Source organism: Aythya marila (assembly GCF_965140915.1).
Source record: "Aythya marila genome assembly, chromosome: 8".
Taxonomy (NCBI): Eukaryota; Metazoa; Chordata; class Aves; order Anseriformes; family Anatidae; genus Aythya; species Aythya marila.
In genome coordinates, this window is record NC_139049.1 from 29043310 (window position 1) to 29066129 (window position 22820).

General features: G+C 40.4%; 1 protein-coding gene across 4 annotated transcripts in view; it reads left to right on the forward strand.

The window, feature by feature from the left end:
* Positions 1–22820, forward strand: part of FGGY (FGGY carbohydrate kinase domain containing) — a 179559-nt gene that overhangs the window by 145568 nt on the left and 11171 nt on the right. For all 4 annotated transcript variants that reach the window (XM_082766574.1, XM_082766575.1, XM_082766573.1 and 1 more), the window contains exons 13-14: positions 1439–1559; positions 4888–4982. In XM_082766574.1, the coding sequence (XP_082622700.1) occupies positions 1439–1559; positions 4888–4982 (216 nt within the window). The remainder of the gene's footprint in view (positions 1–1438; positions 1560–4887; positions 4983–22820) is intronic.

Sequence of the window (22820 nt, forward strand, 5' to 3'; positions counted from 1 at the left end):
AATTAGCCCTCTGTGTCAATAGGGAAGTGATGGATTTAGTCAGCTGGTGTTGCGGCTGCTGAAGTTCCTCATAACCACTCGCCTTAAAAACCAAAATATATTTGAAGACCTGTCCTGCGTTGTGCCAGTCATTCACAGTAAATGTCTCAAGTCTGATGAAACTTTGCTAGTTTCAATTTTCAGTAGCTTTTATTTAAGAGGAATTTATTGCAGGCTGCAGACCTCTTAGTGAACTCGCATCACAGCATAAAGAAAACCTGGTTATAAAGAAAACTTTATGCTATAACAGTTTGTGAAAACTTAACCAGGAGGAGTCTTCATACCAACAGTCAGTTTGGGTAAAATTTTGGCTTGAATTTGGCGTTTTGTCAAGTTTCTACTTCAAAATTAACTTCCAGGGTATTATAAAAAGCCGAGAACTTGGGGAGACAAACAGTTTGTAAGAGAAACTGAAAATGTTCTTGTAAGAGGAAAAAGGGAGAGGGGTTGACTTCGGTGAATAGTGGGAGGCAAGCAAAGCAAGCCTGAAAAGCAAAGATATTTTTTAAATGGCAAAGTGTTTGCTTTCATTGTTCACCGAGCACAACACTGAAATCGTCTAATTTGAGTTTCTCAGAATGGAGAATTCTAAATGAGAAGTTTAAAAATATACTCACATTTTAGACATGTTTCAATTAATCCAGACATGAAATGGAACATTTTGTTTTGCTAAGGGCAAAGGCCAAGAGAAATAGTTAAGCCAATAGAAAATTCTTCAGGTTTTCCTTTTTGCTGAAAAGACAGAAAATACAGGTTTTTCATTTGCCCTTATTTTTTTCTTCTGTTTTGCCATTTGGCTCCAGAATTGAAATCTCTGTATTGAGGGTGATTTTCAGATGCTTTTTTACAAATAGGCATTTTGGTGAGAACGTCTTTGCCATGTAGGGTTTAGTTCTGGGTCTGGAAATGTTTTCTATACTCTGCTGCTCATGATCACCACCAGCTGCTTATCAGTGCCGTCAGTTTTTCCTGGTGCCCGTTTCTGTCTCTTCTCATACTCGCTGCCTTCGCCGTTGTAGGTACTTCCCGGTAAGCCCCTTTTCCCTGTGCCACTGTAGACTGGCTGTTCCCTTCTTCAGCCATCCCAAGGAGGTAGTATGATACGTAGTGCCTGTGTACTTCCCAATTCTTGGTGCCATCTGTTTGATTTTTTATTGTTCTTAATTACGATTTCGTTTACTGGATAAAGCTAAGCCGAGTCCATGCCCCTACAGATCTCTTCCCAGCCTCAGGTTACTGCTAGGGACATTTAGTATCTGCACATTTCAGTCCTACACATTGTCCTGAACATTGTTTTTTAAGATCTGTTCCTGTGGTTGTTCTCCTGTGCTCATTTGTTGTGTTCTTTTTTTTTTTTTTATTATTATTATTATTTTATTTTATTTTTCCCTTTTTGAAGTTAGGAACAAGACATATTTTGGAAACTATGCAGGCTGCAGGGCATCATCTCAACACCCTATTTCTGTGTGGTGGGCTGAGCAAGAACCCTCTCTTTGTGCAGATGCACGCTGACATTACTGGTAAGTTAGAGGAAGTGTGGGGAAAGGAGTGTAAACTATTTTATTATTTTAGGTGGCTAAGTACTTTGTCTTTGGAAAAATAAATACTTTCTTTATATAGAACTGTATTTTGCTGGTTGGCCAAAAATATTGTAATGAAATGTTACTTCCTGCACAATTGGACTTCCTGAAATTTAATGATACTCGAATAACACAGAGATGTGGTGCAAACAAAACTCCATAATTCATATTGTTAGAAATCAGCCTTCTGGAGAGTCCTCCAGCACGATGTCCAATTTGTGGATCTTAGCCTTAAAGACTTTTTAAGAAAGTGTGATAGAATTAAAAAGAAAAAAAAAAACAAAAAACAAAAAACAACAACAACTGTTTGGAATTTTTAAAACTAATAGGTATAAATTACATGTCCAGGATGTTTTTCACTATCAGATTTTTATAAATCTATTCTAACCATTCTATAGAAGTTATTCATTTCAGACGGATTACAGGAACTTAATTAGATGAGGAGACTGTACAGTACACTTGGAGAGGGTGTTTTATGTGAGAAGTGTTTTATTTCTAGTAAAACCTCTACCAGGTTCATCCTATTTGAATTCTGTGGAGCTTCCTGTTCATGCTCATGCTGGATGTTATCCATTATGTAGAACTGTCCCTTTCCAAATTGTCCATGTCTTTATCATCAGTATAGTTTAGGGGACAGTTTTTGGGTCCTTGCTCCTGCATGGTGTTCCATGTGATTTTGTAGAACTGATGGATGAAGGGTCCTGGGTATGGTTCATTCCAAGAGGAGGTCTCAGGCTTGCCCAGTACTTCTCATCTCCCCTTAGCCTCTGTGTATTGGACATCTTAGCACACCTGTGAGTCAGTTGAATATACTTTAAAGGATGTGGAAAAAATAACAAAATTTAGTTTGAAGGGCTTCAGAGGAACTTTGAGTGATGTGTGCTTTGGGTATACATGTATTTCAAATTAAGACCAGTTGAGCTGTCATGGCTAACGTTGTAATGCTCAGATTTGAGGTAGTTGGTTTGCGATCTGACTTGCTCTAACACCAAACCATACTTCATAACATTGCTGCAGGAGGGAAGATAAAAATAGGCTTTAAGTACGTAGCTAGGATGAAAACAGAAATGGAGAAGCAAAAAGTGTAATGCCTATTGACCTTAACATTCACTAAGTGCTTTGTAGTCAGAGTGACACTCAGAAAAACAATGTTATCAGGTGCATACCTTTCCCTACATGGCTGGAGTGTTTTAGGTGAATTTCAGCGTGTGAAGTTTGGGATGCTGGTTCCTGATGCGTAAAATAAAAGATCAGTGAAAAGGTATTCTGATTAAAATGTAATCAGGAGTTCTTTGACTGTAACTAATGGCCAAGTACAATCCAGTACAAAAAGGCCTTTTTGCAGTCTGGAATTCTCCCCCATTTGTAAAATCTGTGACTGACAAGAGATGTCAGAGTTCATCTAACTGAAATGCTCTTGGTTGTGTTGAACTCATTAGAGCCTATCAGATAAAATAACTAACATTCCAGGATCAATCCCCCATTCTTCCATGAAAAGAAAAAAATCTGAATATATTATTGTTAGCTGCAAATGCCCATGACTCAGCCATGCAGACATCCAATAGATAATTTTGTAGGGCACTTAAAAAGTATCTTGATCTTTTTGTTTGTCTGGTAAGAGTTCTGCATTCATTCTGGTGATGCAGGAAATGTGCAGTAAATTTTAGAGCATGCTGAAAATTGCTTTCTGCTTCAATGCCTGGCAAACAGCCATGGAGCTGTAAGCTTCAGCTTTAGGTTGTCTGCATCTGTTCCAAGTTGACCCAAGTCCTGAGCTGTTGTCCATCTTAACAGGAGGAATGCTCAAGTGTCTGATCCTCCACACACATTTTTAAGGTGGATGCCTTTGGTTTAATCCAGAGAAATTGAAGAGAGGCTGTAATTCCATTAGTTCACTGTTCGTAGGCATTCCAGCGATCAAACACACACTTGCTGTACCCATTTTCTTTACCCATTTCTCTGCCTGTGCTACCTATGGCAAGATATTATATAAAAAGGACCATGGCACCTTTATGTTACTGAAAAATGATTGTTAGCAGCTTTAACTGGTGGAACAATGCGAAGTTAGCATCATGTAACTGAATGCCTGGGATGGAAGCTGAATTTACTTTGCATTCATAGTTGCTTCTTACATTAATTTGACTTCCCATTTTCAAAAGCATGTATTTTCCTTTTTCCTCTGTAGGAGTTACTCACAGCTCTCTTTGGACCTTCCTTCCAGTTTCAGCTCCTTGTAGTCTTACAGCTGTCTCTTAGGAGCAGCATTTTTTGGGGCATAATATCACTGAGGCTATTCACAGAAGGAAGCCCTCCTCCCACCACTGTGTTTGCATCATCATGCACTGAATGAAATTATGTCAGTAATGGAAATTCAGACATATACCAAATACTGTAGGAATATGAAACTCTTTGACTTAGTGAGGACGGGCATCTGAAGTGTAGCTAGAAAAGTATTTAGACTTGTGCTATTTAGGATTTTAAGGGAGAATTAAGAAAGCAGGCAGATTTTTATTAGTTTATTATTCTTTTTCCTGCTCTTTTTACACTCGTAAGACAGATCTCAGAAAACTCTGTGTGAACTGAAGGAAAGTATGTTCTTGATGGTTCCCATGGGTGATGAAACAATATTTTTTAATTCTACTTCAAAATATACAGCAAGTTTGGTGTTTTTGTTGTTTCCAGGATTTTAATCTTGTTTTCAAATATCTTGTACAATTTGGAAGATGAGATTTCTCATATGATTTCATACATAGCTTGTGAAAGGTTACTACTCATTTTTTTATGTCTTCCAGCAAAAACAGACTGGCTTTGTTGGCTATACATTTAAAAACAAACACAAACATTTAATTTTTTTGTTCATTGCAAAAGAAACAAAAGGGATACCTCCCTGTTTTCCCCTCAAGGTCAGCTTTTAATTTGCAGGTGGGTTTGGTGGGTGTGGGTAACAGGTTTATACCAGGTGCCTTAAGGTAAATAACCACTGTGAAAGATCTGGGGTTTGGTCTTTGTGTGCTTTATGTTCTGCATTAATATTTTGCTGGAATTGTTTTATTTAAATTCTACATTTTTGTTGGAGCCTGGAACCACACAGCAGAGATATTTACATTAACCTATGGTGGATTTTAACTATGAATGGAAGCGTGAGCGTGGTTTTTGAGTCCTTTTTCGTTCCTTTTTTATTTGTATTTTTTACTTTAATTATTTATTGTGCTGCTAGTGCTGTACTGCTTTATTCTTTCTAACAGAGGCATGTTTTCTTCTTGTATAGGCAAGCCTGTTGTCCTGTCCAAAGAAGTGGAGTCTGTTTTGGTGGGTGCTGCTATTCTTGGAGCTTGTGCTTCTGGGGATTTTGCATCTATACAGGTATGTAGTACCTGATTTCTTTTCTTTTTTATTGTATTTTACGCTTTGACATTTGGCACCATGTACAGACCTTAATTCAAGTGGAAAAGTTTGTACCTTTTGCACAGCCGGACAAGAGCCAGCATCACTTTCTCACAAGCCTTTTTTTTTAACTCTGCTAGGGGTGTAGAAGATCTAATAGTCTTTTGACTGTGGCTACATGCAAGTATAAGCTGCTCTCTCTGAAGTTAGACTGTGTAATTTTACAGACAGAAAAGGGAATTTGGCAAGGCTCTGCTCCTGCAGGAAGGCCCCACTTTCATCTCAGTTATATTTGTCCTACTTACCTTCCTTCACATTGAGGAATCTTAAACATAAGTAACATAGCATATATACAGTAAAGAAAAAAGAAAAGAAAAAAAAAGACGCACCTACACTTGTTATCTTGCTCAGAGTGAATGCAGAGTTAATAGTGAGGATGGAGCTTCATGTTTATTCATGTTATTTCAGTCCTTTAACAGTTGTAAAAGTAGCAGTAGGCTTTTATGCTCAGTGGATCAGCCAAAGCATGACTTAGCTGCTATTATACTAAAAAAATAATAATATACAGAAATCAGAAGGGTCTGTATGCTCGAAATTATATTTGTTTTCCCACCTGTCAACTCCACTAGCATAAGACATTTCCTCTCCTAACACAAGGAACAGCTTGCTTTCCTAAGAATTCTTCCATTAAGATGAATCCTATTTGAACAAATACATTGTGCAACGTGTATCTTTACTTCAGAAACCCAGTGCTTGTATGAGAACTTGATTGTTTTGATAAAAGTAATTTCAGTAGCAGCTTTTGGTGATAGGACTTCATATTTAATTCCTACTCTTCTGTTAATCTTCTCCCTTCCAATACACCAATATTTCATTCCTAGTTTAAGACAACTTGCACTGTTATTCAATCAGTGAGCATCTCAAATCTGTTTTTATTAATTCTGTCTTCATATCCATGTGAAAAATCTAATGCTGCAAAATTTTGTGTAATTTGTTTTTATATAATTGTGGTATATTCCTTTGCCTTTAGTTTTTATCCCTGCACTTACATACCAAAATATGTGAGCAGCTTATTCAAGAATGTCAGAAGATAGGCATATTTTATACATAGATGCATATGTCAGCATAGCACACTCCTTCAGAAATCTTTTGCAGTCAGACTACATCATGTCAGAGACTGCTTAATTTAAAAAGTGTTTGCTCTTTTACAGTATGTTGGGAGGTTCCTGCCTCTTGGCTCACAGGAATACCAGTATATAAAGCAAAAGAACAAATATAAATTTAATCCCAGTGCCTTTGCACTGCATAATAAGTGTGATTTCCCAAACACAGCCTTTTTTTTTTTTTTTTAAATCAACTACATGTTATGAAGAAACAAGAAACTTTATAAATGTCTTTTTGGGGAGGATGGTGTAAATGTTCTTCTAACATTGCCGTTCAGTAACTTTCTCTTAAATTTATTTTTCTAACATATTTTGCAAAAAAAATCTTTCTTAGAGGTACTGCTGCAAACATTCAGCAGCATTGTAGTCTCTGCAAATAATAGAAGTTATTAAATGTCCTCTGATGTTTTGTACTTGGTTATTGAGCTTTTCAAAGCTTTGTTTGCTCAGTCTAACAGTAGAGGAGAAAAGTGTGTTTTTTACAATAAGCTATTTCCTTATTTCTATGTTTGTTTGAAGGGGAATTTTTACTGTGTTTGTCCCAGTGATTTTGGTCACATTTCTCAGAATGATTTTTGGATATTTATGCTCCATGTCAAAATCAAAACACATAAAAACTATCTGGTTTTCCTGGTTTGGCTGTTCTCCATTTCGTAAAATTCAGGCATCTTTAGGAAAACTTGGAAATACCACCCAAAACCAAGATCCCTCAAAATCAGTTCTGGTAATCTTCATCCAGATTTAACCTGTATCTGTGTCCGCATATGTGGACTTGGTGGTTGCTGTTTTACTCTCATACTCCTGTATGGTCCTGATCCTTAGTCCTGTGCCATTCCATTATTGGAATTTGGAAATGGGAAAGGATCTGCTTCAGAGAAACATTGGGGGATCATTGCTCCAAGGAGAGGGAGCTCATTTACCAACCCATCGCTGTATGATGAACCCAGCCAGCAGTGGGATGCCCACCCTTCACTTTCCTGGGCAATTGGTCATAGTAGCTGGAACACCAACGAGCTTTTCCTCTATACTTTGCTGTCCCTAAATAAGTTTCTTCTTACAAAGAAACACGCACCAATACACGTCCTGACTCCATCCCTTTTCTCATCCCAGCAGGGGCTATTTGCAGGATGCGGTATTTTCTTCTCATTCTCATTTCTCGTATCTTGTTATTCTTATTTTGAGTGATTTGCAGAGTAAAGATTTTCGTGCTCTTTGTTCACCACATCTATAGCAGTAACAACATCCTCAGTATGCCGAGCCTTTGCAAAAAGATACTGGAAATGAAGGTTAATGCAAAATTTGTAACCATGCAGGTTGACTTGCTGGATGTGTGTAGTTTTAAAAGCTCAAGCCCCTTGGATCTGCAATTTCATCTTTAGGTAATTCCATCAAGGAGAGATTTATAACCTCCATCTCTCATGCCTGGTCACCATATGTTGTTCCTTCAAAGAATGTTGACTTCCTTGTTTTCCTCTTCATTTACTCTCTCTGCATTTTTCTCCTCTGTGGTAAAAGGGAATTAAAACAATTGGTATCCAAAAAAGAGAAACAAAACAAAACAAAAACACAGTGTGGTGAGAGTTATTTCCCATTTCAGCTTTTGGTTATTTAGTCTCCAGAATCTCCGGAAAAGGGAGAAAATCTTCTGAATTTCTTCTTGCAATTTAGTTTATCTTTTCACTTGCCCCTGCTACAGCCTTTTCCTTTTAGTGGTTTTGTTATGTCTTGGTCGTTGTTCCTGTGAACTGCCGCACAGCCTGCCTGGGTCGGCGCTGACACAGAGGACAGCACTGTGCAATATCGCACGACAGAAAGATTTTGGAAATATATGCTGTACTGCGGGGTTTCGGATTTTTGAAATATGTGCTGCATTAAATGAAATAACCGTAACATTGCTGGCTTAGATGGGCCAATTTATTGGTCCTAGCCATTCCTTTCATGCGGAGCAGCAGGATCCTGGTTTTCTGTGTGATTGTTTCTGTAGTAAAAATATAGTTTCCGGTTTAGCGAGCCAGCAATTCCTTCTCAGTAAAAATATTCAATAAATAAATGTCAAAGTTTCCAGTATATCCTCATTACTCTGCTTTACTTGTATGTAATTGAAAATGGGAAGAAGGTGCTGTTTGATTTGGCAATCATCCAGCTCTTTTTTTTTTTTTTTCTTTTCTTTTTTTTGATAACCTACGTTTTGGGACAAAGCTGTACGCCAGGGAACGGGATTATTGCCATATAAAATCCAGCAGCCCACTGACTGTTCCTTAATTGCACATTAAAGCAATTAATAAAATTACCTGTATGAAACCAAATTACCAGATTTATTTTGGACTTGGTATCTTAACATGGGTCATTCTTCTGGCCAAGGTGGAAGAGAAGAAACTTTGTATGATTTGCCACAAGGCGTTTTACTGGTAACTTTCTGCAGACTTTCTTGGTGTAAAGCATTGAGCTAGAAGTCAGGGTCTGAGCAGGACTGGTTTTCTTTCCTACTAATGCTCCTTCCACAGGACCTCGTCTTGCACTGATGCTGTTCCAAACATCAGGAATGTTTGGAGAGTGCTTAGCAAAGCAATGATACCAGCAAAAAAAAAAAAAAAGTGTGACAAAAATGAGGTGGGCGTGGTGGCGATGTTCTGTTAGATGGAGCAGCTTAAATGTTCAGCAGCGTGTGGTGCTGGAGCATGTACACGTGTCAGCACCCTGGTGTGTGGTGTGCAGCTCTGTGAGTGTTTAGTACTGTGTGTAGTGTCCCGTATGTGTGATGTGCCTCCAGCCCTTTCCCCTTGTACCCCATCAGGTTGTGTATATGCTCTTGTGCATGTCACCTCATCTTATTAATTAGGGCCACGTTGTCCTCTATGGTAGGTACTGCTATTCTAACAATATGTTGCTTCTCTTTAGCAAGACCACTGGTGTCTGTTCCTATGTAAGGGAGATGCTGCCCTCCATTTGAGCAGAACTGCCGCTCCGAGAGAAGCTGGCACCTCTTCAGCAATACCTTCTTGGTGAGAATTGCTGACCAGAGCTCTCGCTTGTGAGAACACCCATAAGTAGTGCAGGGACCTGCTCGAGTTTTCTGCTGACAGAAAAGGCAAGATGGGGCCCTTTTCATTTCTGGATCAGGCTGTCTGGTGTAATTTTGTGTAGCTCCATTTATTTCAGTGGACATGCTTCAGCTGATGACCTGATCCTCTATTCCTCTTCCAAAGCATTACCTGTCAGGTCATGGACTGAAATTAATACAAGTGTTCTACGTGATTTCCATATTTTCAAAAGCAAGAACCAAGTGAAAGATCAGGGAGGGGATAGTTTTTTCCTTAGAAATGGAAATAACTTGGGAAATCAAAAGAGGAAATAAAATGACTTCTCCCTGTTGAGTTAGGGAATATTGCCTTCCCTCATCTCATTAAAAATTTAAAGCGCTCTTGTTTTTGAGCAGGGTGAATTAGTAATTAAGTGCTATAATCAACTTGTGTAAACATAATATTGAAGGAGAGTAGCAAATTAATCATTTTGTTGGCTTGTCTTACCCAATTAATGCACCTTTTACTAAAGGCCTTTCTGTCCTGTTGGGATGTTTTTTTCTTCTATTCCCTTAGAGTATTTTGGAAATGCAAAGGAAGGAGGTAGTTGTTTTTAGGTACCACAGTGTATGCAGGGAGTGTGTTAAGGTGCTGTGGGCTTTCCTTCTTTTTCTTCAAAAATTCCTCATCTGTACAAGTATAGGTAGAGGCCATCCTTGGGCAAGGCTTGGAGGCAGCTTTTGCTTTTCTTTGTAGTGTATTGGCTGGGTATGGCCTCTTTATTTAATTCTTTTGCTTTCCTTCCTGGATAAGTATATCATCAATCTATATTGAAAGGACATGTGCTCCATAAAAAAATTACCCTAAATTTCAGTGCATAACTCATATACCTATTGTTGGAGACAATATTCTGGTGGTGAAAACGGTTGAGTCTTCACAGTCCATTCATTTTGTGTGTTCTCACTTCTGACTGTCAGCAAAGTTATCAAGCAATGTCAGGGACAGTTTGTGATGTGGACTGTGCTGCTTGCTGAGAACCAAGCTGTTTTCTGCACGAACAGCTGAGATGTCTGATGACTGGGGGCTATATTTTCATCCAGGGCTGGACTCAAAACAGTGATTCAGCAGTAGAAATGTATCCCTTTACCTCTTTCCGTGGTGTTTTGACACTGAAATACATCTTTGCCTAATTGACAGGTTGTTTTTTGTTTTGGTTTGTTTTTTGTTTTGCTTGCATAGATAAGTTAGATTCAATACATCATGTATGAAACCACCAAGATACTGGCAATGCCTCTGGCTTTTGTATAGAGTCAGCTGCCTTCTTACCAGAAATCTTTAGAGAAATATAGATGAGAGAGAAAAAATTAAAAGGCGGTGATTTGATGGCCACTGTCCAGTTCCTTGTGGCCTAGTGTTTATGGTACAAAGAGTGCCTTTTTAGTTAGCGTATTTTGGCCTTACTGTCAGAAGTCTTAGCACTTAGGATAAAAAATGGATGAATCAGGACTCCTTTTTTGCCCTAAGGATGGTCCTTTTGCATTAAAGCTGAGAAATGTAAATGCTTTTGTGTCTCTGCCAAGCACACAATGAGCTTTCAACCAGTTTGAGAATATTTAGAGTATTTTTTTTTTTCACTTTTCAAAAGCCACAATAAATATATGAAAACATTTTTACTTTCTTTCAGCTGAATTCAGTGGGCAGTGTTCACATATGTTTGGAAATCCTCTCGTGGTGGGAGTTAGGTCACACGTACAAGCACCACCACTTAGAGAGTCAAACAGCTGAGATGTGGCCGTAGCTGATAGCAGGATGCTTTCACAAAAGTGCTAAGAAAAGTACCCTCTGTCTTGTTGCTGTTTACTGACATGTGATACTGGTTGACATCTGTTGCCCTTCTCATTTGAGGACTGTTTGCTTTACTGACTTTAACATTTCCACATTGCTATGCTGTTGAAGTGCAGATACACAAATCTCCTTGGAGTCCCCAAGGTCTTTTTATGAGAAGCAGAGCTGCCATCATTTGATATCATCCTGCTGGCTGCTTTTTATATTGGAGTTGAGAGAAATAATTCTGTTGCTGTTAAATGTTCTTGGTGGAGTGCTATGTCTATTGCTATATGTTGTCATACATATGATGTATTATCAGATTAGTACATGCTGTTATGGTAGTGTTTGGTTCATTGTCACATTAGATGATTTGTAGTCGTTTATATATCACTTGAAATTATTACAGGTAAAAACTTGTCTAAGAAAATGTCAAAGTTTGTAGTAGCGGGTCATATAGCTACTAAAATGACAGATGATAGTAGTCCATAATCATAATGCAATATTCTCTGTTAATGTAAATCAGCGTTGCTCCAGGATTGCAGGGGGCTGACACCAGTTTACTCCAGTGCCCTGATCCAATCAAGGACTTAGGTACATCATTTAACTTTCAAGTAGGCCAGAAGTTCAGCTGAAGACAAGCAGGACTGCCCATCTGCTGAAGTACTTCACTGGATCGGAGCCCAAACAGGAATCTGACACACGGTTCACTTGCAGATGACACATCTTGAAATGATAAAGGCTATTATGGCTCTCGCAATTGGCTCATATTATTACCCATTCAGAAATGAGCTGTGGATGCTATAGGTAATAGTATACAAAGGCTGTGTCTTTTGTTCAGTGCTGGCCTTTCTGTGCAAACTTAGCATGCTCCAATTTAAATGTCATCCAGTGCACAAATGTTCAGATTTGGAATTTCTCAGTAACTTCAATGACAAGGAAAGGCAGCTGCAGTAAGTCTGTGTGATACATGGGCTACAACAGAGCTGTACCCATTTACATTAGCTGAGTATCTGGCACAGAAGTACTGAAGTTGGAGGCAACAATCACAGAAATCTAATACTTAAAGATACGGCCATATTATTTTTCTAAAAGTGGGTAATGAAATACCACGCTAATGAAATGACATGGAGCGTAGCCTTCCATGTGGGCATCAGTGAAAGTCATTGTGTTGGGATATCAGGGTGGCTTATCTGTTTATTAATTCTGTCTGAGAACGGTGATAAAGATTTTATTACTTATTCTTAAATTTATGAGGGTGGACTGAAAAGGCAGCAAAGACCTCAACAGTGCTTGAATGACCCAAGAAATCTGTTTAATTTTCTGTATTTGTGTTGAAGATGCATTCAGGTTTGCATGTTAGTGTAGTTCCACTGACTTCACCCGACTTTTACATCTTGCTTGTGCACGCCCGCTGACCATGTTAGAAGCAGCCATATGCATGTAAATAAAATCTGTTCTGTGGGCTCAGCACTTAGATTGTCATGCCTTTTAGCTTTTAATAAACTCACATCAGCTGATGTTGGCAAAGAATAGGAGGCAGTGTTTTGTTAATCTGCAGCAATTGAGACTCTTACTAGACCAGGAGTATTCTTCTCATCTGTCGGTAAACCCAAGACCTGGCAAACAGGAGAAAATAGGCTTACTAGAATAGGTCAGATTCTGCTGTTGCACATTTATGGAACAAGCCCCGATATGACCACGGCTGTGGAGTTTATGTACAATTAGCAGATTTTTTTTTTTTTCAAGCAGACGAAGACTGAACAACTTGTAGAACAAATTGTGTTTTTAATATCTCTACCTTACCGTTATTCTAGCTTGCTGGCCTTGTCTTGAGGAAAACCATAAATATGAGGAAGCCATAAATGTGTCTTTATAGTAGACAGATGCTTTCTGTAAAACGTACAGTGATCCATCTCCTTTCTATTTTAAGGCCAGGTTTTACCCACATGCTCAAAAACATGGCTGAAGTCATTTGGACCTTGGACTCCCCTTCTGTCCAGGCCATGTAGGCAGGGAAGAGCGTGATAGCAATATTTTATGGGAGGTTTGAGTACAAAGGAGGATACCATGCATCCTTTGTAACTGTCAGTGGCCAGCAAGGTCCTTTTCAGAGTGTCTTGCTTAAATAATGTTTGAGATGTCAAACGAGTTAAAGTCTCCATGCCCTCACCTCTTCAATAGCTGAGCAGAACAACCTTCAAGTTATGCACTAGAGAATTGGAAACTCAATCTGGCTACATTGTGAGATTAATTTTCCATCTGGGATTTGCACTCTTGCTATGTCAGCGCAGGGGATCAGACTGTTCTGCAGCAAAGCACGAGCGTGTAGAGTCACTGCACTGGCTGTCTGAAGAGCTCGTGGTCTTTTTGTGGTAAAGTTTTGAAGAATGTCATGATCACTTACTTATGGGATTTGATGCCAGTAGTTTGTATCACCTGGGCATACTTTTGCCATCCTATATCTGAAGGGTTTTTACCATATAAGTATTGCCTCATCCTTTCTACTAAAGATGCCTAGAGGGTTTTGTTTCTCAAAATTTGCCCTATTTTGCCCTAATGTAGCTTAATAAGACTCTTACCATCTAAACATTTCCAATGCATTTCATTTCACTGTGGTTTATGTTAAGTAGTATTTCTTTATTCTCTTTTGTATAATCATGGATTGGAAGTGTTAGAGATCCCATAAGCCCTATTAGTTTTATTAGCAAGAAAAGCCAGTTGCTTTATTAGCATACTGGCTTTCCACATCTTCAGCATTGGAATCCAGTTCTTATTCTCCTTTCTTTGTCTTGCTAAGTCATAGGTTCTTGCTTCCTTGATTTCTTAGATATAGACATAGATCACTCCCAACCCTTGCTTGCTTTTGTGTTCTGAAGCAACTTTTCACACCCACAGTGCTTAACTATTTTCAATGCACAAGTTAATACTAGAAATTGGACAGTGACCCGTAGAGACAACCCATATAAAATTGCTGTATGGTTCTGATTTGTTTTTATTGGGACAAGTGTCCACGTAGCGATTAGCAGACCATAATTGTCACTCTTGAAGGAAATATAAGCAGAAAGGCTAACCACTAACTGGGCATGGAAAAGCATAACTTGCAGATTTTTGCACAAAGATATTCCTCCAGGTTAGGGTTGAAAAGCACTGGGGGACCATGAATAAGGAGGAGCACAGTGCCCGTATCTTGCTGTGCCTTATGGGAGCGGACAAGCAGCAAAAATGAGTTGCATTGTTATCTTTTACAAGAGCAGTTTTCAGCTAAGAATAATTTATAGGGATTGCACTTCATGCGTAATACTCCTAAGGGTTGCATTCCCCTGAACATTACTAACCTTCAGTACATAATGGCTTTGACCCACAAGGGACCTGTTTGTGTGAGCACCTCCTATAAGTTGCTGTTTCTCACTCAGCTTCCAGATAGTCCTTTACCAGGCAGAGATTTGGGGAAGGAGCGTGGGTGTGGAAGGGCTGAGGGGAGCACCTTGCTTTGCCAAGGAATAAAGTGATGTGGCAGTGCAGGCTGAGGAATGGTTCCAACAGGCTGCCCAGGGAAGTGGTGGAGTCACCATCCCTGGAAGTCTTCAAAAGACGTTTAGATGTAGAGCTTAGGGATATGGTTTAGTGGGGACTGCTAGCGTTAGGTCAGAGGTTGGACTCGATGATCTTGAGGTCTCTTCCAACCTAGAAATTCTGTGATTCTGTGATTCTGTGATCTCACCTGCACAGCTGCGTTGCTTCTTCTGGAGTTCTGGAAGCACAACTGTCCCTAGGGGACCTTCCAAGGCAAAACGTTCTGGGAAAGAAAAATGACTTCTAATCAGAATTTTTTTTTTTTCCTCCAAAGAATCTCTCCCGGGCAAGAATGTGTATGGAGGGCCATACTGTCACCCAGCCCAACCTCTCCCTCCCGAAAGTGGGGGCTGAAGAATGATAATGTGTTGCGTTTGGAAGGTCCTTCGTTGCCCAGCCCTGTAGCTCACAACTGTGTTAAACTCCTTGGATGTATTCAGCAAAGTATTTCTGAGTCTAGCAGCCTCATGTCAGACTTTTGCTTTCAAAACGTCTGGTAAGAATTTTTGCAAAATTTTCCCAGATTGCCTTCTCCCTGTCTGTTGTCATAAAATAGCTGAGGTATTTAATCCTGTATCTTTAGACTGGACTGGGGGAAACTGTGTTTGAGCGTCCTACAGCTGATAAATTGGATGTGTTAGCCTCAAGGATGGAAGCTGGCACTTAGCTTAGGTGAAAGAGATGAGTAATGGCCCTAAAGATGCTAAGCTGTTTGAAGCTCTTCTAATAAATGGGGTCTTTTTGTGATGAGCTATCCTCACTTTCTTTGACTGTTTGGTATAAAAGCTTTGTATATACAAGCACATTACTCACTATTTACTGGCCGTGGTTGTAAGGCTGTTTAATTTTGCAATGGTCCCATCTAAGGGATGATTCTTGTACTGCATGGAAGGGAGACAGGCAAGCTTTGCTTTTCGCTTTATTTGTGTGACTCTGCCCCCATGGAAACACTGTGTAGCCAGCACATTTGCCATAGGACACAAAATGCCAAACTTGCGGCTTTCTGGATGGGGAAGTTCCACTCATCCCAGAGGAGACCCAGGGGACAGGCATGGAAAGAGACTAAAGGAAACATGAGAAAGAATGTAGTTATGGTGGAGAATGGGGCTTTTTGGGTATAAAATACCCAGTATCCCCACCATCTCCCACTGCCTACATCCCTATTCCCACTCTGTTTTTTTGTTTGTTTTTTTTTTCCTGTTGTGTTCTTGCCAGCTTCTTGTTTGTGCCTCTCATTTTTTTTTTTTTTTCACTTTTTTTGCTTTTCTCATCTGTTGATTCTTTTTCTCCTATTTTATAGTATTCCTCTTCTGTTCTCTCTTACTTTCTCTACTCTTTCCGTATCTTAGCCCTGTGCCCACATCCTCGCATAGCAAAAAGCGAAGAGGAAGGGAAGGTTTGGGGCTCATTCAGTGTGCTCATTCCTCAGGTCTGCTCTCAAGGCTCGTAGTACTTTGGTTAAGCATTGTGGTGCATTTTGCTTTTTTTATGGGTACAGCATATCCATATAGCACTGATTAGGGTATACCAGTGTTCCTGGACTGGAAGAGGAAAGATTTATGATGGCATTGATTGCAGTGCTAAAATAAACTGCCCTCCCTTAGCCAGAGGAATATGAGTTTGTAAATGCCAGCGTTTTATACACAAAATGAAGGACACTGGCTGGGGAAGGCAGCTGCCTAGGTTAGCTGTTCAAGATCTGAAAATGGCAAGTCTTTAAAAGCAAAGAGCCAGAAAAAGTCATTTATATTAAAACAAACTCTGTCATGAGTCATTTGCCTTCTTTTTCTCTTACACACAGAGTTTGTCTCAGACCTTCTAAGGCCTGAGTAACATCTGATACTCTTTAGGCTGAACTGGCTCTAATAGGAGCGGGCTCCTGCTTCCAGTTACAGTGTACCACTTACCAGTCACAGCGTACCACGTAGAGCTCTTATTTAATGTGGGTCTTGTGTTTACAGGCTATAACTATTACTTTTTTTGTCATTTTTATGGTAATAGAAAAGATTGTTTGCCAGTGATTCAGTCGCAGCCATACTGATGAATGGGTTGGTGTCCTGAGCAGTGGCAGCAAAGAGCGGCCCGAGAGGGGCTTTTACTTTTTGCCTCATTCATTTTTCTCGTGCAGCTTCAGCCATGCCCCAAGGTCACAAAAAGCTGGTCACTGTGGATGGTGTGGGAGTGGAGAGCTTGAACACATGTGGAGCAGAGTTTGTTCCCCAAGGGCTAGGGTGTAACTTCGCAACACGCTCTGATTAGGGAACATCACGTAGTACATCTCCCTATAGGAAGATGAGAGGGAGCCACATGAAGCAGAGAGCTGTAATCAGCACCTCCTTTGCCTTCTGAAAAGAGATTCACCTCCTTTTCACGGTACAGCACTTGGCCAGTTTCTCAGGTTGACACAGACAGGTATGGATGCAGGTGCCTGGCAATTCCTCCCGTACCATTACCTTATTCTAACCATATCACTGAGCGTTGCTTTACAACTCTCACACAGCTCGCATATGAGCTGTGTGTGGTTTTTCTCCCCTTTTACTTTAGAAGAAGTGACACCAAAGCATACACTATCTGAAAAACACAGCCTCTCCCTTTTCTTCTTCCCCTCCCCTCTGTTCCCATGTTTTGGTTCAAATATTTTACCAGGTGCTACAGGTGGGAAAATAGGTTAACTGCAGCTAGAAAATACAAAAGGTGTATGAATCTTTCACGTTTAGTTAACTGCTTGTGCCAAGGCACACACAGACCTGAAAAGGGAAGTTGAAACCTGCCGAATGTCAGAAAAGCATTGTCCCACTCAAAAGTTTACAGGGAAAGTGTTTGAGCATCCCCAGCTTGCTTGGGAAAGGATAACCTTCCAGCCCACTGCTAAAAGTGACCTCACCTTAATTAAGCAGCATGACTCTTGTTCCCCCTAGTGGCTAATTACACAGGATCTGTTTCACATGAGCGTTTCATTTGGCTGCCTTTAAACTTTACTGCCTAATTTTTCCTCCCATACACATTTTTGCTATATTTTGTAACTTTCTTAATTTATCCTAATGTGGACAGTTGCCATTAGATGGTGATTTCAGGAAGCAGGCAAATATTCAATGGATAATAATTTATATCTGTAGCACAGCAATAGGATTTAGGGATGGAGAGGAGAGTTTCTGTACATTTTCTGTCCAAGCATGCTTGATTTTTTTCTGGGTCGTTAGCAGTAAGGGTTAAAGAAGAAGGGCTTTTCTGTGTTTATCAGCGTCCCAGTTCATATTGTAACTCCTTAAGTATGAACAGATACCAATGTCCAGAAATGTTAAAACACCTCAAATCAGCAGACTTGTTTAATGTCTTTGAGATAAGAAATGGATTGCCTGGCTTTACGGATCAAACAAATACCATATAAACTGTAGCACAGTATTTCTTACCGACAGGGGAAAAAAGAGCTGTATTTGCCAATGTAATTCCTATTAGCAGCCTGGTAGTGGGAGATAATACGCAAGCTGAGTGAAGTTCTGTTATCAGCTGTACTACTTCAAATGTAACGTAGACCACTGTAGTGCCAAGCTCTTCTGAGTTTACTTTGGTGTTAATACGAGCAGAATTTGTGAATGAGCAAACAATAGATGTTACCTGACTTGAGAATCAGAGAACATGGGTTTTATTGCTTTCTTTGCCACTGATTCTGTCTCTGGCTCTGGGCAAATTGTTTAAATTGCTCTTTATTCAGCTGATTTGTGAAGTAGACCTGGTGATGTTTAAGTACCTTATAGACTAGCTTTAGAGTTGTATTAAAGGTGATAGAATGAAAAGTGCAAAGAAAATGTATGGCAGTGTTAATGGTATTGCTCTGGTGGATTAAAACAAGTAAGAGTGGAAAGGCCAGCAGATGCTGACCCACTTGCACTTAATCAGAAAATCTTTTGACTTCACTGGAAAACAAAAGCTTACATTAGAACTGTAACTAGTTTATTATGTGTGGTAGTTTTCATTGCTAATATATAATATGAAAGATGGCTCATATAGTGTGGCATGAATACCACTCTGAAGTTTGTATCAGGTTTTAATATTAATATTTACAGCATTCATGACCTTTAAAGGTTGTGTTATATATCTATGATGAAATGCACTTCATATGCAAAACTCTTGTTTAAAGTAAATATTTAGGTAGGAAAGGGAGACCACATCCTTTAAAGCACAAATTTGGTCACAGCTTGTAATGGCAATTCCTCAGAAACAGCAAAGGCTAATTCAAGGTCAGCATTTTCATTCACAGGCTTGTAGCTTTAGGCATCTAAAGCTGTATCCTACAAGACACTGAGAGACTGGATGTTCCTTTTGCTCAGGGATTGAGCCTTCCCAACTGCAGTTAAAGTTATTTGCTGAAGACTTGTGCAAATCAGATGTTAGCCTTTTTTGACTGCAGGATTAGCACAAAGAGCAGATGCATCTTGTACTGTTGAACATTTGTGATTTGTCTCTGAAATTGGTTTGTGGCAGGCCAGTAATCCAATGAATGTAATGTAAAACAGGATAAGACTTTTATTTTTTAACCTGTATCCTTTTTCTTGCATGTCTGGGTTGTATTTTTTTATTATTATTATTTTAATTAAGTTACTGAGTTGTAGAACGGCCTGCATTCCTTCTGTTCCTGTAAAACTGAAACGACTGACAGCTTTACAGGCTTACAAGGTTGGAAGAGGAGGGGGTAGGATGGGATTCTACCAAACCTCTCACTTAGTGAGCATAAGACAACAAGCACTTTGTTGTCTTTTCAAGCACTTTGTTACTGACCTAATCTGATTTTGCATCTTCACACATTATTCTAAAATCAGAAACCAAGCCAGAGTAGAACAATGGGCTGTTGCACTTAGAAAAGCTGTACAGTAAAATTAAGACTTCCCTCAGACAAAAGTAACATAATTTCCCTCCCCCCATTCTAGACTTGTCACAGCCAAAGAAATACCTTTGAACAAAAACTAGCTATATATATATATATATATTAATATTTGCTGTATTAAGCAATTTCCAAAGTACAAAATTGCTGCTAATGGGAAAGTAAAACAAATCTGGGATTTTGAGCTGGTGCAGTGTTCGTGCAAGTAATTAGCCTCTACAAAAGGAGCATTCATCTTGAAATGACAGATAAGCGCAAGGACAGGACTGAAAACTGTAAATATGTTAGCACTTTAAGCGAGAGCACAGCTTCAGCACTTGTTACTCCCATCAGCTGCTGTAAACAATATGGATCTTTGAAACGATCTCTGCTGAGATCTCAGCACAGTAGATAATGATATAGTTGTTCATTTTTGCTTCTTCTGTTTTGTTTTTTTCTTTCAGAAAGTGCTTTCTGCAAAGAATAGGCCTGTGATAGTGCCAGCACACACGCTTATCTCTCCCCATGAGGAGACCCCGTGAGGCCTGCGGGACCCTGGGGGGAGTAAAGGCAGAGCTGGGCTCTGCCTGTCCCGATTTATGCACAGGCAAGGAACAGTATGTGCAGCTGCAGTGCAGCTTGTCCTGTCGTGGTTCCGCCTCTACCCCAGCCTAGGAAAGGCTCCCTGAGGTCACCCAGGCTCAGCTCACAGTCAGGACGTTTCTTCAAATCCAGTTTTAAAAGAGTCTGTTCAGGTGGTGGGAACAGCTTCGCTTTGCAAAGGGTTAACAGCTTCAGAGCAGGAAGAACGGAGGGTTTCATGTTGTGAGAACTGCTTACAATAGGAATTAATTTGAAACCAATAAATCCACTTAGCAAAGGACACTAAAAAGCTTGCATACCACGATAACTTTTAAACATTCGGTGACCTCGCTGAGGTTCTGCTTGGTGACCTACAAGTGAAAAGCTCTGTGAGCCATCTGAGCCTCTGCTATTCATCTCTTCTCTCAGCTTGCTGTCTTTAAATAAAAGGCCAGATCCTCAGCAGCAGGAGTTGACTCAGTTCTTAGCATCAGCTGAATTGTAAAGCACAAAGTGTTTTCTCTTCGGTTGTGCCTTACATTGGCTAGGTTTCCTGCCTGAGTGTTTGATATTAATCCGGTGGTGTTACCGATTCCCATGGAATATATGAGGAACTGAGGTGCAGAAGGCTTGTGTGACTTCTCCAAGATTAAAAGCCAGGAGCTGAGGATCCTACTGCCCTCCTTACAGCCACAGCAGTGCGCTAGGAGGAGCTTTCCCCCATAGGCGCATCAGGAGCAGCGGGTTAGAAATTTCTCATTAAATTGAGGGAAGGGGCAAGGTTTGCCTGGAAATAGGAGCCCCGAGATGCAGCTAGCTGGGGGCTTCTCACAAACAGGAAACATGCGGGGACAGTGGAGAGCCCTATAAAAGCAGAACAGTGACCAGCTGGGTGTTACAGGGTCAGGATGCCCCTCTGGGGGTTTCAGCGTCGTTTGTCCTGGAGATACAGGGACACCTTCTAAACAAGCTCACCAGTCCCCTCACCTAGCCAAAATCTGGGTGAGGGCAGGTCGGGTCTGTCTAGTACCCTCTTTTCTGCACGATCTCAACTTTAAAGATAACCCCCGGGGCAGGATGGTGCTGTATGAGATCTCGGGCTGCGAGCCAGCCAGACTCTGCTGCCTCTCGATGAGTCACTCGCTAACACGCTAACTGCACTTTTAATTCCAACTGGTGTGTTTTCAGACACAACCAGCTATTGTTTGGGGCACAGTCAAGTATAAAATCTGCTCTTTTTCTATTTGCCAAATGAATACAAATGCTTTCTTAGAAGGTCTCCTAAGGAAAAAGATGCCTCAGATACCTTTAAACGTTCCTGCTGGCAATGCTGGGTGGCAGGTTTAGATTTGCTCGTTAAAAGAGGTTAAGTAATATTGCTGCAGTCAGAGGCTCTGTATGGCACTAGGGCAGGAGGGGATTAATAGCCCTTGGTTTTGGGTTTGTGTGGAAAAATGCCAGGCTTGACAGATAGCTGGGGTAGCGATGAGGGTAACTTCTGACATTTACCCACAAGAATGGCTTCTTCCCAATGCATCATGTGAGTTGGTGCCTGCAGGTTTATTTTTCTGTGCAATAAATGTAATTGCAGTACACAGAGGGGTTGTGTACTTAAAGGGGTTCCTACTTACAGAGAAGTTTTAATGACAGAGAACTTTACCATTTCCAAATGGTCTCCAAGAGATACAAGCCTATGTGTATAGGAGCAAGTGGATCAGAACTGGACAAGTTCACATCTTGGAAAAAAAAAAAAAAAAAGCAGACCGTAAGGAGTTTCCCAATATTTTAGTCTCATTTGAGAGAGGCTGGTTTCTGACCTGCAATCCTAGGAATGTGTGGGATGTGTACTCCTGCCCTGCAACACCTGCAGAGCAATTTGTGCCGTTTCTGATCCATTCAGAGGCTTTCCCCTCCACCTCTGGTTTGCCCAGTGGGCAGCCTTGTAAACAAGAGAGAACCTTTCTGGTAACAGAGTGCTTGAAGGGGAAGCTGGGAAGGAGTCGTAGAGGGAATAAGGGAGGGTCTGCCTGACCAACACCTACACATTTGCTGAAAACAGCCTGAAATAATTGGGATGGACCTTCAGTACCACGTGTAGGTTGCTGTGTTGTATCTACTTGGTGTAGTACATGGGCTGTCTCCCGTATTTTCTTCCTGTATACCTCTTCTAATGTGACTATTGCAGTTTCCTCATATAAATCACTGAAGATCTGTATTTTCCATTAAGATCTAGAAATTAACTGAGACCATGTAGTGTGGACTCAGCCAAGAGGTCTTGAGTTCATCATGTTTTACAGGAGCATGCACATCACACAGGCTAGTATTGCTGGGCTGGGAGAGGAATGAGTTGTGTGCTTAATGCTGTTTGCATTGAGGATGTCACCCTCAATCCTTATCACCTGTCGGCTGGAATCCCACAGTCCAGGTTGGGATCCTCCCTTGCTGCTGCTAGAGCACATTTGGGGAACAGACTGGCTGTCCCATCCATCAGACCAGGCTTCCCTTGCTATCTAGAGATCAGGAGCAGCTTTCTAAAATTTCCTAGCAATAAGTATCCAATATGTGGAGCAAAGGTGCCTTTGAGGAACAGCACACTTCTTAGAGAACAGCTTGTGTTTGTTCACTTGATCCCTCAAGAAATGTTTATAGCCAGGGGCATGTAAGCTATAGCTAGAGTTTTACTGGCAGACGTGCAAGTAGCACTTGGTGAGTAACTTCTCATCTCTCGCTGCCTCTGTTTTTCAGACCTAGAGAAGACAGGATGCTGCAGCTTTTAACAGAACCAGACAACACC